The sequence below is a fragment of the Psittacula echo genome (assembly GCF_963264785.1).
Source record: "Psittacula echo genome assembly, chromosome: 1".
NCBI classification, from domain to species: Eukaryota; Metazoa; Chordata; class Aves; order Psittaciformes; family Psittacidae; genus Psittacula; species Psittacula echo.
Genome location: NC_137735.1, coordinates 86,490,664 through 86,506,940, shown reverse-complemented (window position 1 = coordinate 86,506,940; position 16,277 = coordinate 86,490,664). Strand labels below are relative to the sequence as shown.

Genomic DNA, 16,277 nt, shown 5'->3' with positions numbered 1-16,277 from the left:
TTCAGAGGAGCAGTGAGCACCAGCAGGATCCCATTATCCCCCAAACATCCACCGGAAAGACTTTCTGTGGAGCAGGCGCTGATGGCAGCTAACTGTTTGTCCACCACGACAGGAGGCCCAGGCCTGGCTCACTGATGGATCCCTGTTCACAGAGAGAAAAGGAGAACATGCATAAAGAATACAGGAGGAAACACACCAGAATTTACTCTCTCACCCCCCGAGTTATGGATGAGCTTCTCACTTTTCCCCCCCCAATCAGAGCCTTCCCAGCACTTGCCCAGGCTCCTTGGAGCCTTGTCAACACTACCCCCAATGTTCAACACTTGAAATTCAAGCACCCATTCCACCTCCTGACTGTCCCTACATTGTTCATTGGTTTAGATCCATCTTCCTCTCACGCTGTACTCAGGTGGGTCTTACGCCAAACCATGGAATGGGAAAGACAGTTTAGCTGCTGTGTAAACCTTGATGTGGTTCTCCCAGTGCTGTACTTCTGTGCTCACTCCTACGTGCAGAGCCTGTACCCGCACTCTTCTTTAAATCAGACCCGGAGGAGAAACTCCACCAACAACCACGAAGTGTTCCAGTAAAAACAGACAGCAAACACAGAGCAGCCATGAGAGAACAATCATCTCATTTCTCCCCTTTTCCACTCCTTTCAGGACTCTGCTTCACTATCAGCTTAAAGCAATCCGTTCCTCAGGGAAGGGACGCTATTTTAGCCATAGAATAAACCCACAGCATTCACAAAGCTGTATGAATAATGCACATAGTTACCACAAGAGTGTAGGGTGCCTCCTTCTTCTGGACTTCTTCCGTGGCATTGGAAGCGGAAGCCTCTGCAGAGCTTGGACCCGTCGGGGATGTATCAACAAATGTCTCATCCACGACCCGGAAGCGGATCTCCTCCCCAATGTCCATGTAAAGGTCATGGGCCCCTTCTTCTGTCTCATATTCCCACACCCACACCTGCTCTGCTTCATCGCTGGCCACGCCAAGGGTTAAGGAGGGAAACTATCAGAGTTCTGCCTGACAGACCACTTCCTGACAGCCTTGAGAGCAGACTCAATTCAAAGCCTTTTCACTATTCTTTCTCCAAGGGCAGTGCACTCTCCTCCGTGATCATCTGCACAGAACCCCCATCTGGTTTCCGATTTTCCTGCTTCGAGGTGTATGCTGCAGGGCACAGTTTGGGTTACCCCCACCCCCCATAAAAAACAACAGCAACAAAAAAGACTCCCAAACAAACCCCCTCAAACCCAAGAAGACCTCACCTTAAGTGCATTACACACACAACGTCTGTCTCGACATCACACAATGTGCTAAAACCTGCGTCCTGCCTTCAACAGCAGCCAAGACTAGAGGCAGGGATTAAAATGTAGTTGTTCAGGGGCTGCTGCCATTCATTTCCATTAGCAGGCACAATGATCCTGCAAACCCCTGTCTGGCTGTGATAACAGTCTGCAGGACTTGCCTCACACAACAGCTTAGCTTCTGCCACTGAGCACCTCCATTGTTGCAGCAGTGAATACTGTTGGGCCAGCACTGCACAATCCTTTGAAATGAAGTAGTAAAGTTATCAAAGGTGATCAAGGGATACAACTTAGCTGGCTGCTGCAGGGATTCTGGTGGGATGATAATATCATCAAAGAATCCAATAGAAACTGTGGAGAAAAGAAATTGATGAAGACTGAAACAATTCTTTGTAAATGATGTACCACAGCGATTCCTATACTGCATTTCTAGACTCATTCTCCTTACTCTTTCAGGAAGGAGGTGATGCAGGAATTACTCTTTGAGCCACAACACTCAATTTCAGTTGGCAGCAAAGCAATCACCTAGCTGAAAGTCCATACAGCAACAGAGGGCACAGTCTGTGTGCCCACTGGGAAAGGAAAAGGCTGGAGCAGGACTGGAAATGAAAGCGTTCCAAGAAATGAGTCAGATGCTATAGAGGTCTGCGACAGAAAACTGCTTAGAAATCACAGATGTAACATATTAAATGCAGGCCAATATAAAGTTAGAACAGCCCGCACCTCCCCCCTGAGATTTCAAAATGCTGAATTTTATCAGAAAGCAGACATGCCCAAATTCAGCAACACAAGCAGCCAGGATAATCTTATTGTCTTGGCTTAGTAACAGAGCAGAGGATCTCGTCTCTGTGGAACACTCCTACAAGAAAGGAAAGCAACTCATCAATTATGTATTCCCTGAATCTGACAGCACTTTGTGCTCACAAAGACATTTTCCTGCCATGTTTTTAGGTACAGCAAACAACCACGGATTTGCAGAGAACTGTAGGGAAGATCTATCAGATCAAGCAGATACTACCACTTTGAAAAAACAAGTTAACTGAAGCAAGAAACAAATCCAGTCTATGCTCCAAATGGGGCTGCCTCTTCTTCTTGGGCATGCACGTGAATGACAAAAGGAGAGGGGAGCACAGACAAAACCATTCAGGGCAGGGGAAGCTGCTAGGCTCAGACTACCTCAGATGACAGCAGTGCTACGGACCACTGATAGTCTTTAACCAGGCTACAGACAGTGCAATACCACCTGAAGTCACAGTATCTCAACAGCCCCAAGAGCTCTGCAGCTTGCGTGCCCCCAGCATTAGAAGTTGCGGTTTACCGTGAACACCATCCTGACTGCAGCTTTTAATCTGTCCAATGAGGATCTCATCCAAGAAGGGATGGAAGACCACGTAGCGGAAATGCACTTAAAAAGAAAACGGATCATTAATAATATGCCCATGTTAGTGAATTAGAGTCCTTCCATGGGTTGGCAGCCATTAAAACAAAATCCCACACCCTGTACGCCCTCTAAAATGCTTCCCCAGTTTCTTTGACAATTTCCTTACAGGCATTGATTAGACAGAAAAACAGGAACAGGAGTTAAGATTCCTAACTAGTTTGTATGAGTTGCTGCCCAGCAGTGCCCTGTTCCCTGCTTGTCAGTCTTGCCAGAGTTTAAGATCACAAAATGAAACTGTAAGATGAAGAACATGGAGCGGGGCCTGTGCTTAAGTTATGATCTGAGCATTCCTGCACAATGCTCCAAGGCCAAGAGTACCAGTTGAAATTATACTTTCTCCTAATACTTCTGCTCCTTTTACCTTTGTCAGCAATGCTTATTTTCTTCAGATAAAATAACTGATAGCACATATTATCAGAGTAAGGTACTCTAACATAACTGGATTTTTCATCTAGTTTAAACAACATGTTTCTAAGTAAGCATTTTGCATTTGTAATTATTAAAATGCTATACTAAACCAATCTTACCTGAACAATGCTATGAGCAATTTAACATAATTTTAGCTGTCTGTACTCAATGCTCCTCTTTTACATAAAATCAGCTACAGTACCTTAAAGAAAGAGTTATTACTAGGATTTATCAAAGTGCCATCCCAGATTCTGAAAGCAGACTTTTTCCCAAGCTCAGAGAGAATACATCCTCTCATTTTCAGTTCAAGGAGTAGTTCAAAGTTAAGAAGCTGAACAGAGATTAAAGCAAGGAGGAAAGTCTGCCATCCTCCTTAAATATTAGAGAAAGCTTTTATTTGAAGGGAGCAAGCTCTTCTGGAGTTAAAAGTTGGACAAGGGGAGCCACATTCAGTCAGTCGAGGTGGCTTCTAACAGGAAACACTTCATTTGCTCAAGCTCCGCTTCCACAGTGAAAACTGAAACTGAAAAAAAATGCATCTCTTTCCAGTTTAAATAAACTTATTTTAACTTTAAAATATGACAAAATTTGGTTTTATGCATTTACTTCCAGTTTTCAGTCAGGCAGATTTGCCAGAAGTCAAAGCAAAGAAATTAGTCGTTCCTTATTTAAAACAAAAAGCCACTAGATGTGTATGCTGAACCAGATCTGTCTAAGTCTCAAAGATGTAGCAAAACTTCCAGCTTGGAAAACAGCATCAAATGCTGTGCAAATGCTTTATGTAGAAAGGTGTGTGTTTCAATATTCTAGCTAGAGAAAATAAGCTTCAAAAAGAAACAAATACTAGAAAAACACAGAATAATTAATACAACTGATTTTCTACATGCAGATTTCCAACCATTTTAAACTAAATTAACTTCTTCCTCACTCCACACCTACATCTCTAGTGGTAAAACAGAGATGGACTGCTGGAGAAAGCTAACAGGACTGGCTACTTAAAGCTATGTTTGTACCCAAGAAGTGCAAAGAAGGGACTTTTGCCATGTTCCTCTTGCCCTCCTTATAGGAATGGAGTTAAAGCAATGAACTTCAGAAATTCCTTTAAATTCACTTTCCTTAACAATTGAACCCAGTTTACATTTCCAGATCACTAGCTCTCTGCAAAACCATGTACCTGAGGACAAGCACATACCTTTGGTATGAGATGCACCATCTCCAGGGAAAATGTACGAATCTTCCAGCTTTGTGATATCATACAAACAGATGCAGAGGCCAACGTTGTACACAACCTGCTCAAAGAAAGCAATTAAAAAGCAGTATGTCAAGCAACCCACCAGGTTAAACCAAGTAAAACATGAAATTTATACACTACACACACCTTTTCAAAACAAGGCCACAGAAGGGTGGCTGTTTTGGTATGCTCCCTTCAACAGCCCCAGCCCAAACCACATTGCATTGCAGGGGAACCCCAAACCTACCCAAGTGTTATCGGAGCAGTGTTTTCACTGGCACTGCAAAAAGCACGGCTACAAACAGAAACCCTTGGGGAAACTGTCGGCAGTGAGAGAACTTGATAGTTGCTGAGATAGCAAACAGTTGCCCACAGACATCATTCACCAGCCCTACAGCTTGTCCAAAAGCTAAACATACTTTTTGCTAGAGTTACACTCTCAGAAGCCTCTAGGCTTGCCTTTGTCTTAAACTAAATTAGCGCTGGGGAGAGCCAAGCACAGCTCTTGGTTCCTCTGCTACTTCTGAGAGGGCTTCCCAGCATATACAATCTGAAGCCCCTATCAGTCATCAGTGGATGAGGGAAGACCTTCGCTTTTTGGCACTTGTCCCTATAACCTGCTATTCACAACCCTGTATCACTTCAGGTTGCTCTTTTGAGCACCCTTCATGTTCCCTGCCTTGCACTGAAAGCCGCATGCTAAACCACAGTCCCGGGGCTGCAGAAAGACAGAACACTTGTTTCTATCCTGCACCAAAGACCAACTTTTTAGTGCCACACTGTATTTTGAGTACTAAGCACAGATCAAGCCACCTATTAATACCTTAATTTTTCTTCCAGTATTGCTGTTCTACACTTCAGACATAAGACAAAATTCTTCACTGTGAGGGTGGTGAGGCCCTGGCACAGGTTGCCCAGAGAAGCTGTGGCTGCCCCATCCCTGGCAGTGTTCAAGGCCAAGCTGGACAGGGCTTGGAGCAACCTGGTCTAGTGGAAGGTGTCCCTGCCCATGGCAGGGGTTGGAACTGGATGAACTTTAAGGTCCCTTCCAACCCACACCATTCTGGGATTCTACCTTCTCTTAAATTCCCCCCTCTGGATGGATTAGTTTGTATCAGCTTTTCAGACAGAGTTTTGGATTGCTACTCTACACACAAACAGCAGTTACTCTCAATTCTCTTCCATGCTTCTCTGCCCCATCTGGTATCACATTATATTCCAATTACAGCATTAGCCATTAGAAAAAAGTCCCCTTTGAGATGATACATGTCTATCTGTTTGCACTCTCCTGTATTTCAGTCACTGGGGTGGCCTTCACATCTCATCTATTCTGTCACCTCACCCACACATCTCGTTAGGAACAAGAAACACTCAGGGATGTTATGATGCCTCCACCAACCTATACATGACCCACGCTTTACCTTATTGGCCAATTTCTTGTTTAGCTCTTCCGCAATGGAATCATTCAGTTTCCTCTCAAACTGCCAGGGAGCAATTCTCACTGTGTCCGTCATCTCTACCAGGACAAACATGGTGGCAGGCAGCGCCTCTGAGGAAAGCGACAAACACCAAACGCTTCAGGCACCGGAGCACTGCGAGGGCAGCCGACACCCCGAAAACTGGGGAACCCCGAACGCCTTGCACGCAGCTTAGCGGGTCAGCACCCTGGATGTCAAGAAATGAGGCAGGACATGGAGGTCCGAAAGCGGGGAAGGGGGTTGAAGGCTGCCAAGCAACGGGGTGGGCGACCAGATAGCTGCCGTTGCATGGAGCATGAGAGCAGACCAACAGCCGGTCGGGACGGGGAGGGAGTTCGGGGGAGCTCAGCGGGCGGGCGGACCGGGGATAAGATAAGGTACGGTACGGTACGGTAGGGTAGGGTAGGGTAGGGTAGGTAACAGACCGCACCAGCAGCACCTCAGCCACTCCCTCACCCACCTGTTACACGCGGAACACCACCACGCGCTACCGGACTCCACAGCACTTCCGGCGCCCCAGCCAATCGCCTCCCGCGGGCGGGCCCGCGCTGATTGACGAGCGAAGAAGCCTTCACGGGACGTAGGGGAGGAACCTTGTAGCCACCCCGCCCCGCAGCCGCCATTTTGTCCCTCCTCAGGGCGGGGTGAGGCCCGGCGCGTTACCTGCCGTTATCGGTGCGGGGCTGGCGCTGATACCCGGAGGGGCTGGTGTTGGTCAGTGTGAACACGGGAAGCCCCTCAGCAACCTGGCAGTCTACGCAAGGCTGCGCTTAGCCTGCCCTCCACCCCAGGTGTCTTCCCCGGGCAGTGGCTCCTGGGTCTAGGCTGATGTTTCACCTGAAGCAATCCCCAATTGCAGTTGTAGTCAGTTCCTTTATCATTTTCGTCTGCTTATCCTACAGGGCAGCAGAGGTCGAAGTTTACACCTCTCCAAGAACCAACACTTGAGCTGTTTGCCTACCTAAATAGCAAACCTGGGTGGGTTTATACCCCACTTCCCCCTAGAAGCCTGCTTCAGAGCAGCGACTACCCAACACTTAGATCAAGGTTATTGCCAGGGACAAATTGACATCACATAGAGCTGGCATAGTTTATTCTGTGCATGTATTAAGAACAGGCATTCTGCAGCGAGTCAAACAGCATGAGGGATGGGAGAAAACAAGGGGGTGTACTCATGTCTGAGAAATGAAAGGAGGCCGTTTGAAGTGTGCTTAAAAAAGGATCCACCAGGAAAACCAAACATCCCTGGCTGACAGTCAAAACTGCACTGTCAGCACATCGGCTTTGATGCCAAGGCTCAGTGTGTCGTCCCCGACCGCCCCCAGCAGCGCATAGCGGGAGGGGTAATGAGTGGTTTAGGTGAGGAATCATTAAATGTTGAGCTGCGTTGGGACAGGAAGGGGAAAACGAGGTTGGAAACACCGTGGCTTGGCCTCATTAACAAGATACCTGTCATGGCCAAGGAGTTTCTGATCTCTTCGCAGTTATTCCTGTTTCACCAGGATCTGTTGGGTTGTGGGTTTGTCCTTTGTTAATGGCTGGTCTGCACATGTTGGGCATGTTTGTATTAAATGAGCCCTGGAACAACATTTCCCCTGTAAACAACCTGAGAAGAGCAGCATTTTCCTTCAAGCAGTATCCACCAGCTGAGCAGGGAGCCCTGCTGCCAGCACCGCGGACACTGCTCTCTCAGAACACCTCAACCCAAATCCCCAGTGCTTCTCACTCTTCTCGTCCTACTTCAGGGAGCCTTTCAGCAGCTCCTTCCTCCTGCGCTGCAGTCGCGGCTGCGCTAATCTCGGCATGGCACAGTTTTGCTGGCACGCGTGCCGCATCCCTTGCTGTTCTGTCCTGGCCTCACGCAGCTCTGGCAGTGTGAGGTTTGACCTTTAGCTGGAGCACAGGTTTTGTGGGTATCTGGAGCTATGTTTTTAGAAGAGAGAATAGTTCTGACCCTCTTCTGGGTCGGGGTCCTCTTCTGATGGCAGGGGAAGAAATAGCCTTTCTATCACACGAGGAGGTACTGGCAAGGACACTTTTCTGTATAAGAACTGTAAGGTTAAATAGGGGCAAGGGTTCAGGGGAAGAGCAGGCTGAATAACTGGGAGGGCATGGGAGATGGAGAGAAGTGGGTTTGAACAGAGCCATAGTCATACTTCCATTTCTAGCCTGTCTTTGAGCAAACATTTCTTGTGCTTCCAATAGCCATGCCCCAGCAGGGAGGCTTTTGGGTACCTGATACAAAGCAGATGCGTCTCCCATCACCCTGATCCACAGCCATGTGAGCAGTGGGTCTGTGAGGCCTTGCTTCATACTTGCTTGTGTCTTATGATTGGGTCTTTGGCGTCTCATAAAGTGCAGGCACCAAACAAAGTCTTCTGCATTGGGGATGTGCAGATTTTCTCTCATGTGTCAGCTCTATGACTGCCAACAAGGGCTGAACGCTGCAGGCTGTTCCTCAGTAGGGCAACAGATTCCTCTTCTCTGCATAGCTGTGTATTTTGGGAACACTTGTGGGTACTTTGATACTACTCTGGGGAAAACGAGTCAAAATGTGTGGAGAATAAGCTGGCAAAAGCAGCATCAAATGAGCTTCATTGCCTTAGATACCAGGCTACAAACACCACCAGAGCTGAGTCGGGCTGGCCATTTCTCATCGTCTACCAGTAACATCGCAGGCTGTGGGAAATGGTTTCCAGTCTCACCCTCTGCAGGTAACCCCCCCAAATCCCAAGCAGTGTGTGCCTGGCCCTTTGTGCACATGATGGATGTTGCTCTGTTACCACCTAAGTTTTCTCCCTGGAGGAATTTTGTATTTCATAAACACCATCTCTAATGTACAAGTATAAACAGAAGCCAAACTTTGCCCTGTAAACCCTGGGTGTTGTCTCAACTGAGCTATGATGGCACTAGGAGTTACCCTATGTTTAAGTCAGCGTCTAAGGTATCTTGATGTTGGAGACCAGCCTCACTGTGTTGAGTGGTCTCTTTCTGTCCCAGTAGTACTGACACAATGAATATCCACAAATCTGCAGGGCCTGTGTGCACCTTTTCATACATAACCACAAAGTTTCTGAAGTCTGTCTCAGCAGTATTGGGCCTTTTCCAACATTTGGGAGGATGGTTCTCAGTTGCTGGGATTGGGGTTTTTTTTGACACTTAAGCTACTGGAATCCAGGGATTACACAAGGGTCTTCCTGTCACTCAGAGAAAATCCCTGACATTTCTCATTCTCATAATTGTAGAGGAAAACTGGAAAATACTATTTGACATTACCTGAAGGCTGAGAAAAGGGAGGAAAATATAAAGAACCCCCAAATTATTTTGCTTTAAGATCTCCTCTGCCCCACATCCCCATTCCTGTTGGAGAAAACTGGGTAAGAGATGTTGGAGGAGGTGAGTGGTGATTTGCATCTAGACTGTATTGGGCCTCCTTTGATTGACTCCAAAGGAATTATGTATCTTCTCACATACAAAGTCCTGCATACTTCTGCCATTGCTTCCACCTCTGCAGGCATCTCCGGTACCCCCACTGTCTGATCAAAGCTTCCCCTTTTCTCCTTTTATAAGTTTTGCATGCTTCAGACTCTGCTGCAGCACATGCCCAGAGCCACCTTCCAGTCAAACATCCTTCGAGTTCCCTGTGCCTTTTCTGTCAAGAGCCTTTAGTGATTACGTGGCAGAGTCGTGTTCTGACACTTGTCCCCTCTGTTCAGTTGATACTGTTTGACTGGACACATCGTTAACCCTGGTGAACCACAAACCAGGCAGGAAAGTACAAGTATTTATGATCATCAATGTACAATGTACAATCACTCTTCTGGCCTCCAGCTGTTTCCAGCTCAGAACCCTCCTCATGTGGATGTGTAGAGCTGTCCCTCAGGAGAGGATGGGCCATTTCAGGAGAAATTCAGAATGAAGACTGAAAGGGGGCTGGGTTTCTGCTCCCCTTCTTTTGCAAGGTTTTGAAGAGTAGAGTGGGGAGATGAGCCTTTGGTGTCTGTAGGGGGGGAATGAGGCTCCTGTTTTCCTGTGGAAAACTGCTTGAAAAGGCTTGAGCAGAGCATGATGGGCAATGGCAGAACCCACCGGCACTTGGGGTTTCAGTGCTTCTTGCCATGGGCTGGTCTCGTCTGTGTGCAGAGCCTTTTTCTGCAATATAGTTCATTGACAAGGAGGGACACAACCATTTTGTGGTCTGGTCCCTCTGTCAAAGCCTCTGGGGTGGCCACAGATCAACACCCAACTACCTGGATGGATGGATGGATGGATGGATGGATGGATGGATGAACGGATGGATGGATGGATGGATGGAGGGAGGGATGGAGGGATGGATGGATAAAGCCAAGTGGAGCAGTTGTTACCTTGTCTCCTAACTCTGCACCATGCCTCACAGCTTCCCACACTACTGGTAAGCCACCCTGCAGCCTCGGGGGTCATTGGTGGAACAGCTCTGGTTGCTACCATCGCATTCATCTATGTAGAATGACTCAAGAGTTGTGTAAGAAACCAAAAGCAACCCACCACCACCTCATGTCACAAGACGCCCATGACAGCTCCCTGCAGCACTGACACTGTGCCATGGTTGTTTGGGGTTCTTGCAAACTTTATTCCAGGATCACAGAGTCCTGTATGTTAAGGTACTGGTGTGGTCCACCCTTCTGCTCCAAAATGAGGCTGATACCACCTAAATTCCTCCCAAAGGATGCCTACCCAGCCTGTTCTTAAAAACCTCCAGTGATGGAGACTCCAGTGCTTCCCCAGGCAATCTACTTGAGTAATTAACTGCCTGTTCTGTTAGAAAGCCTTTCCTAATGTCTAGCATCAATCTCACTCCTTGCAATTTAAACCCCACTACTCCTCTCCCTGTTCCCCAGTGGGTACAACTGATGACTGTCCTCATCGCATAGCCCTGCGCCCCCAAGAGAGAAAGTCTCTGGCCGACTTATGACGTTGCCTTTGCCCATGGAGATGGCTCTCCTGAGCAGAGTCATGTTGGCACAGAGCAAACAGAAAGCGAAGATCTTCTAGGCTCAGAGGGTTAGCATAGTGTGCTGCTAGAAATGAGGCCAGAGCAGGGGCAGGGGGCAATGGGGTGGATTAGTGGCATGTGCTCTCCTGGCTGTGCTGGGGGTGACTGCAACACCCATGGATGCTTGCGGGCTGCAGGCTTGGGCATGTGGGTAGAGTGGCTGCAGCAGCACCAGTAGGTCTTGAGGTGATATGGGAGAGGCTTGACCCATTGCAGGCCCCCCTGGCTTTCTGGCCCCTTCTCCCCTTTCAGTGCCCATGGTGCTGCCCTGTTGCGTCCAGCCATGCCAGGAATGCACCGATGCACGTCACTTTGCATAACTGGAGTGATGCAGCCTCCCTGGGCTGACCCTCGTAGCCTCCAGCCTCCCATACAGCCTTGCTCCTTTAAGCCTAGCTCAGAAATGACCAGCCTGATCCCTCCCACCTGCCCGCTCCCCCTGGCCTGGCCCTGACGTCAGGGAAGGCGTGCGAATGCGTGTGTGTGTGCGAGGCGCACATCATCCACACATCAGATCCCGCAGGTCCATCAGCAGGCAGCCGGCAGGCAGGCAGGCAGACACCCGGAGAAAGCCCCCCACAGCCAGGCTGCAGGAGAGACCACTGCTCCTCACACGGCAGCGGAGGAGCGTTCGGCCCCGCTGAGCACCGATGCTTTGCAGAGCACAGCTCCAGGGAGCCCGTCAGTGCTAAGGAGGTGAGTGAGGGGAGGCACAATGGCCATCTGGGGCTATTGTGGCTGGAGGTTAAACTTTGTGCACCGCCACCTTCTTTCAAACCTGCTTTTTCCTTTTGATGGTGGAGAGGTGCGAGGCTGAAGCACGACTTCTCTCCTCCGGTTCGGTTGTTCCCCACCAGCCTCAGGAACAATAACTCCTCTGGAGGTGGCGGCGGCAGTGTAGTACTGTATGTCTGCTGTGGCTGGGGGGCAGATAGCCAGGTCTTTGCCATGAGGGGCTGAGATCAGCTGGACCAAGCTCTCTGATTGCCGAGTGAAGGGGAGGCGGTCTGTAAAAAATCCTTCTAATTAAACCAGGCTGATAATGATGTGGGCTTGAATCGGGGTTTCTTTAGGACTGGCTGCACTATTCATTCCTGCTGATGTCAAGTTAGATCCACAAAGGAGGAAGGAAGGACGCACAGATGAGGACATTTGCACCAGGTCTTTGAATAGACACTGTTCTAATTAAAAAAATGCACCCAAACCAAACATGGCAAAACAACCTAATCCCATAAATTTGGTATTTGGGAGTGAGGATTATGCATTTATGCTTAAAAGGTAAATCAAGCCTCCATGATGGCTTCTCCCTTTGCTTCTCCTTTGCATCTGGCAGCCTTCTTGCTCTCCCCCGTGGCCTCCTGGAGAGCTGGGCACCCCAGCACTAAGGGAGCTTTTTATAATCGATCCATAAAGGTGACATTCATATTTTAGCGCTAAGCAGGCTGTATCGTAGGCGAGACTATCTCAGCAAAGATCCCTGGAGTTGTGAGCGTGATTGGCTTAGCTAGGAAGAGGATGCTGTCAGTCTGTATTCCCCAAAAACCGCCTAGTTTATTTTTCCTATAGTAATTTGTCTCAGCAAAAGGGTTTTTAACATGCAGGGTGGGCAAGGAAATTGCTTTGCTTAGTATTAACTCTTAACGGCATGACCAGAAAGGGGGGTGGGAGGGCTGAGGGGCTTTCATTAGCATCGAATAGAGACAGCATTTATAAAAACCTGCCAGACGCCAAGGCTGTGAGCCTCCTCCAAGGGAGGATGGAGAAACGCAGCCCAGCGAGGGGTAACCTGCTTGTGCCAACCCCTGCCTGGAGCCATCCCGGTTCCCCAGCTGGTTCCAGCCCTTCACGGCAGCCCCCGGGAGGTGCTGATTCGGGCTCTCTGCTGGCTACCACGTTGTTGCTGGGTCCCTTGGCACTTGAATGTGCCAAGCAGCTGAAATGTGGGATTCTTATTGTTGTGCTGAGCTCTGGGGGCACGTTTCTGTGTCTGGAGGGGTGTAGCTCTTCTGTTTCAGCCTGTGTCTAGACAGGCTGGGTCTGGGGGGGCATCAGCTTCCACGGAGGATGGCGGTGGGCCAGAACATTGCTTTCTGTGCTCCACGGGGTGAGGAGATGGCTGCCGGCAACCAGCTGTGGAGATGGGGGGTCTGTTTGACATACAGAGGTGGACAAAGCAGGGAGGTAAACCTGGCTTCTGAACAGAGGCCACTGTCAGTCATGAGAGATAGAGAGAACATGATGGCGAGTGGCAGGGAAGAGCCCATGCAGGATCTTGCTGGAAAAGGCAGCAGGGAGAAAATAACTTCCAGCTCCTTGGCTGGGGCAGGGGGAGCGACGGCACTCGGCAGACCCAAGCGTGGTGGCAGACAGCATCTGAGCCAGGGATTTGCAAAGGAATGCGGCGGCGTGAAGGGAAACAGCCCATAAAGGGGATGGTGGGTCATGACCAGAGCCCGAGTGTGACAGCCGCTGGCGGAGAAGCCACCCATCCATCCATCCGTCCATCCGTCCTGGGCAGCCCTGGGGTTCCAGCGGACGGGAAGGAGCACAAAGAAGTGCCATGTGGGAGGGCCGGCTCACCGAGGGCCATTAAGCCAATTAAATATGCATTCCCCTGGCTGGCTGAGGGATGTGTGAGGGGTTTTTCTTCGCTGCTGCTAATGAATGGGGAGTGGCAGAGAGAGGCTGGTGCCTCTTCAAAAGGCTCCTTCCCCCCTTCTGGGGGACCTTGAAGGGGTGTTCAGTTAAACAAGGTCACAGGCAGCACCCAAGTCAATGTGTTTGGCTTTAAAGAGACAGAGAGAGACAGTGATTTTATTTGATAAAGCACAGACCTTTCAGTCGCTGATGATGAATGGAGTACTTGGATCTCGAGATAAAAGCTGATGTGTCTACTGCCTGTCTGCCTTAATTGGCCTGGGTTTCCTACGTTCTGCCTGCAAGCATTCCCGACTGTCAGCTTGGCTCGGGAGCCTGCCCTCTGAAAAACATAAAAGCAAAGCTGGCTGCTGCTGCGGAAGGAAACCCTGTCACCAGAGGGCTTTGGGGTTCACTCTGAGGTGTTTTATGTGGGGAGCTGGGAGCACAGGCAGAGTTGGGGGTGTTTTTATGAGAAGCATTCTTCCAGGGAGTGCTGGTCTCAGTGCCGCTTGCACACCTTCCTCAGAGGACTGTCACCCCAGGGGACCTGCAGAACAAAGCCACCCAGAGGAGACAGGGAGGAGTGAGGTGCAGGTCCGGCATGGCTGAGGGGATGTGGCTACAGTGAAAAAAGGCTTCCTGAGCCCCACGCCAGAGCTGGGCTGCTGTGGCCTCCGCTCATCTCCTTGGGTGACCCGGATTTCATCCCTGCACTGTATATGTACGTGCAATGGGCACGGTGCTGAGTGTGGTGTCTGCCTGCCTGGCAGAGACCTGCGATGGGGACAGGTGCTTGTGGTCCCAGCGAAGGGGAGCATGACACTGGTGATGGAGGAGAAGGGGAAATGCCTCCAAGTGCCTCCTCCTTGTCACCTGCTGGGGCTGCAGCATGGAGAAAGGGCTGGCAGAGGGTGGTAGAGAATAGAGGAGGAAGAAGGGCAGGAAAGGCTTTCCCTGGTCTCTGGCTGGGCTGGGGAGAGAGGACACCAGCAAGGACATGCTCATGTCTCCCCTCTTCTCTCAGCCTCCTTTGCTGAGTTTAATTTCCTTGGTCCCTTTGTTTGCTGAAGGGATTTAAATGAGGTGGAAGGCCGGATACCGCCCTGGAGCCCCGTGGTGCCAAAGCTCTGGCTTAGCCTCAGCTTCACCAGCAGCAGCAAAGCTGGGTGTTCAGTTGCTGGGCCCCAAGGATGACCCCCAAACAAAGGGAGAGGAGCAGAGCGTGTCTGGCCTTGGGAGCTAACCTTGGCATGGCCACAGGACAGGGGTCTCCGATCTAGCCCCCACTCCAAGCAGGAGTTAGGTGCAATGCCTCTGAGCAGGATGTGTCCAGGGCGCTGCACACCCCCAAGGATGGGGACCCCACAGCCTTGCTGTGCCCTGTCACTGTACAATCCCAGTGAGCTTCTGCACCTTGCCAGGGCTTTCCCCACGTCCCCACGGACCAGCCAGAGCTCCCCAAAGCGCCTGAGGGCTCTTGTACTCAGCTTGTTTTCCCATGTGGGGCAAGCTCAGCTAATGGGGGCACACAGCAATTGCCATCCTCAGGCCTCAGGAGTGTGTTCTCTGCCTCCTCTGCCTCGGCTATGCCCAGCAGGCTCCTGCTCCCCACCACCACTCAACCCAAACCAGGAGGCTCTCCAGGGCACCCAAGCCTGTGCTGGTCCCACAGGTGAACCTGGCACAGACCCACTCTCAGCTGTCACTTCATCTGCCCAAGCCATTTTCTCCGTGCAAGGCTCCCCCTCTTGCACACCCCTTCCCCTTTGCCTCCTGTTTATCTTTTCCCTCTGGGAAACTTCCATTTTTCCAGCCTCACGTGGACCCGCTGGAGGAAGCTCTTTCTCCTGGTGCCAGCCAACCCCCTCAGCATACTAATAGTTTGCTCCAAGCATCGTTATTCAGGTTAAATACCCTCCATTGTCCCTAATCTGATGGGGAAACCGAAAAGGTCTCCTCAGTGAAAGCAGCACAGAGGAGGCACTCTGTGGTGAAGCCATTTTCATGGTGTCAGCTCCATGATGTGGCAGAGAACTGAGGGCTGCTTCCCCACATCGCTCCGCTCGTCCAGCCCTGATCCTCCTGGGAAGATGCCAGATCCTGCAGCGATGCTTGGGGACCACATCACTTTTTGCTGCCCAGAAGCAGCCAGGCTGCTTGCCAGCACAGGCAGGGTGGTCGGGTGGGGGGCACAGATGGGAGCAGCGGAGCAGCATGGTGGCTGCCCAGGCTTTTGGATGTCTCGCTTGCGGGGCTCCATGAGCCCCTCTGAGCTCCTCAGGCGTGGGGGAAGGAGATGGTGAGCCTGGGAATGGAAGAAGGAGATGCTGAGCCTGGCAAGGCGGGAGCTGAGCAGCCCCCTGGTGCGGGTGGGCCATGGCGCAGGAGGCAGGTGCTTGTGCTCCAGTTGCTTCATGGCACAGAGGAGCCACTAAAGCGCATGAAGGGTTTGGTGCAGGGGTGGATGGGAAGTCAGCGATGGGAAGGATGTTTCAGAGGGGTTTGCGGTTATGGCTGGAAGTCGTCTTGAAGGGCAAGAGCAAAGTGGTGGGTTTTGCCTTGGCATGGGGCTCCAGTGTGGTCTCTGCTGCCTGAAACCTGGGTGAAGCTTTACAGGGCTGAGAGGGAGACACCACGAAGACAGTAAGTGACGTGTGGATAGGCAGACCCCCTGGAAGGGGAACAGGAGTAACCGTGTCCCTCTCAGCACTTCAGCTGCTCTAGAAATCTCTTC

The 16,277-nt window shown here is 50.4% G+C and overlaps 1 protein-coding gene across 2 annotated transcripts; it reads right to left on the bottom strand.

Annotated features, from left to right (window-relative positions):
- Positions 1 to 19: 19 nt before the first annotated feature.
- Positions 20 to 5,925, bottom strand: POLR3H (RNA polymerase III subunit H; the record flags this gene model as incomplete). 2 transcript variants are annotated; one of them, XM_080628524.1, is made up of 6 exons in its annotated part: positions 20 to 142; positions 778 to 985; positions 1,601 to 1,664; positions 2,632 to 2,718; positions 4,355 to 4,451; positions 5,815 to 5,925. In XM_080628524.1, the coding sequence occupies 6 exons, from the start codon at positions 5,923 to 5,925 to the stop codon at positions 89 to 91; spliced, it is 621 nt and encodes a 206-aa protein (XP_080484650.1). In that variant the 3' UTR covers positions 20 to 88. The 2 variants fall into 2 exon arrangements, with proteins under 2 accessions (XP_080484650.1, XP_080484651.1); XM_080628525.1 differs by lacking the exon at positions 2,632 to 2,718.
- Positions 5,926 to 16,277: the final 10,352 nt, after the last annotated feature.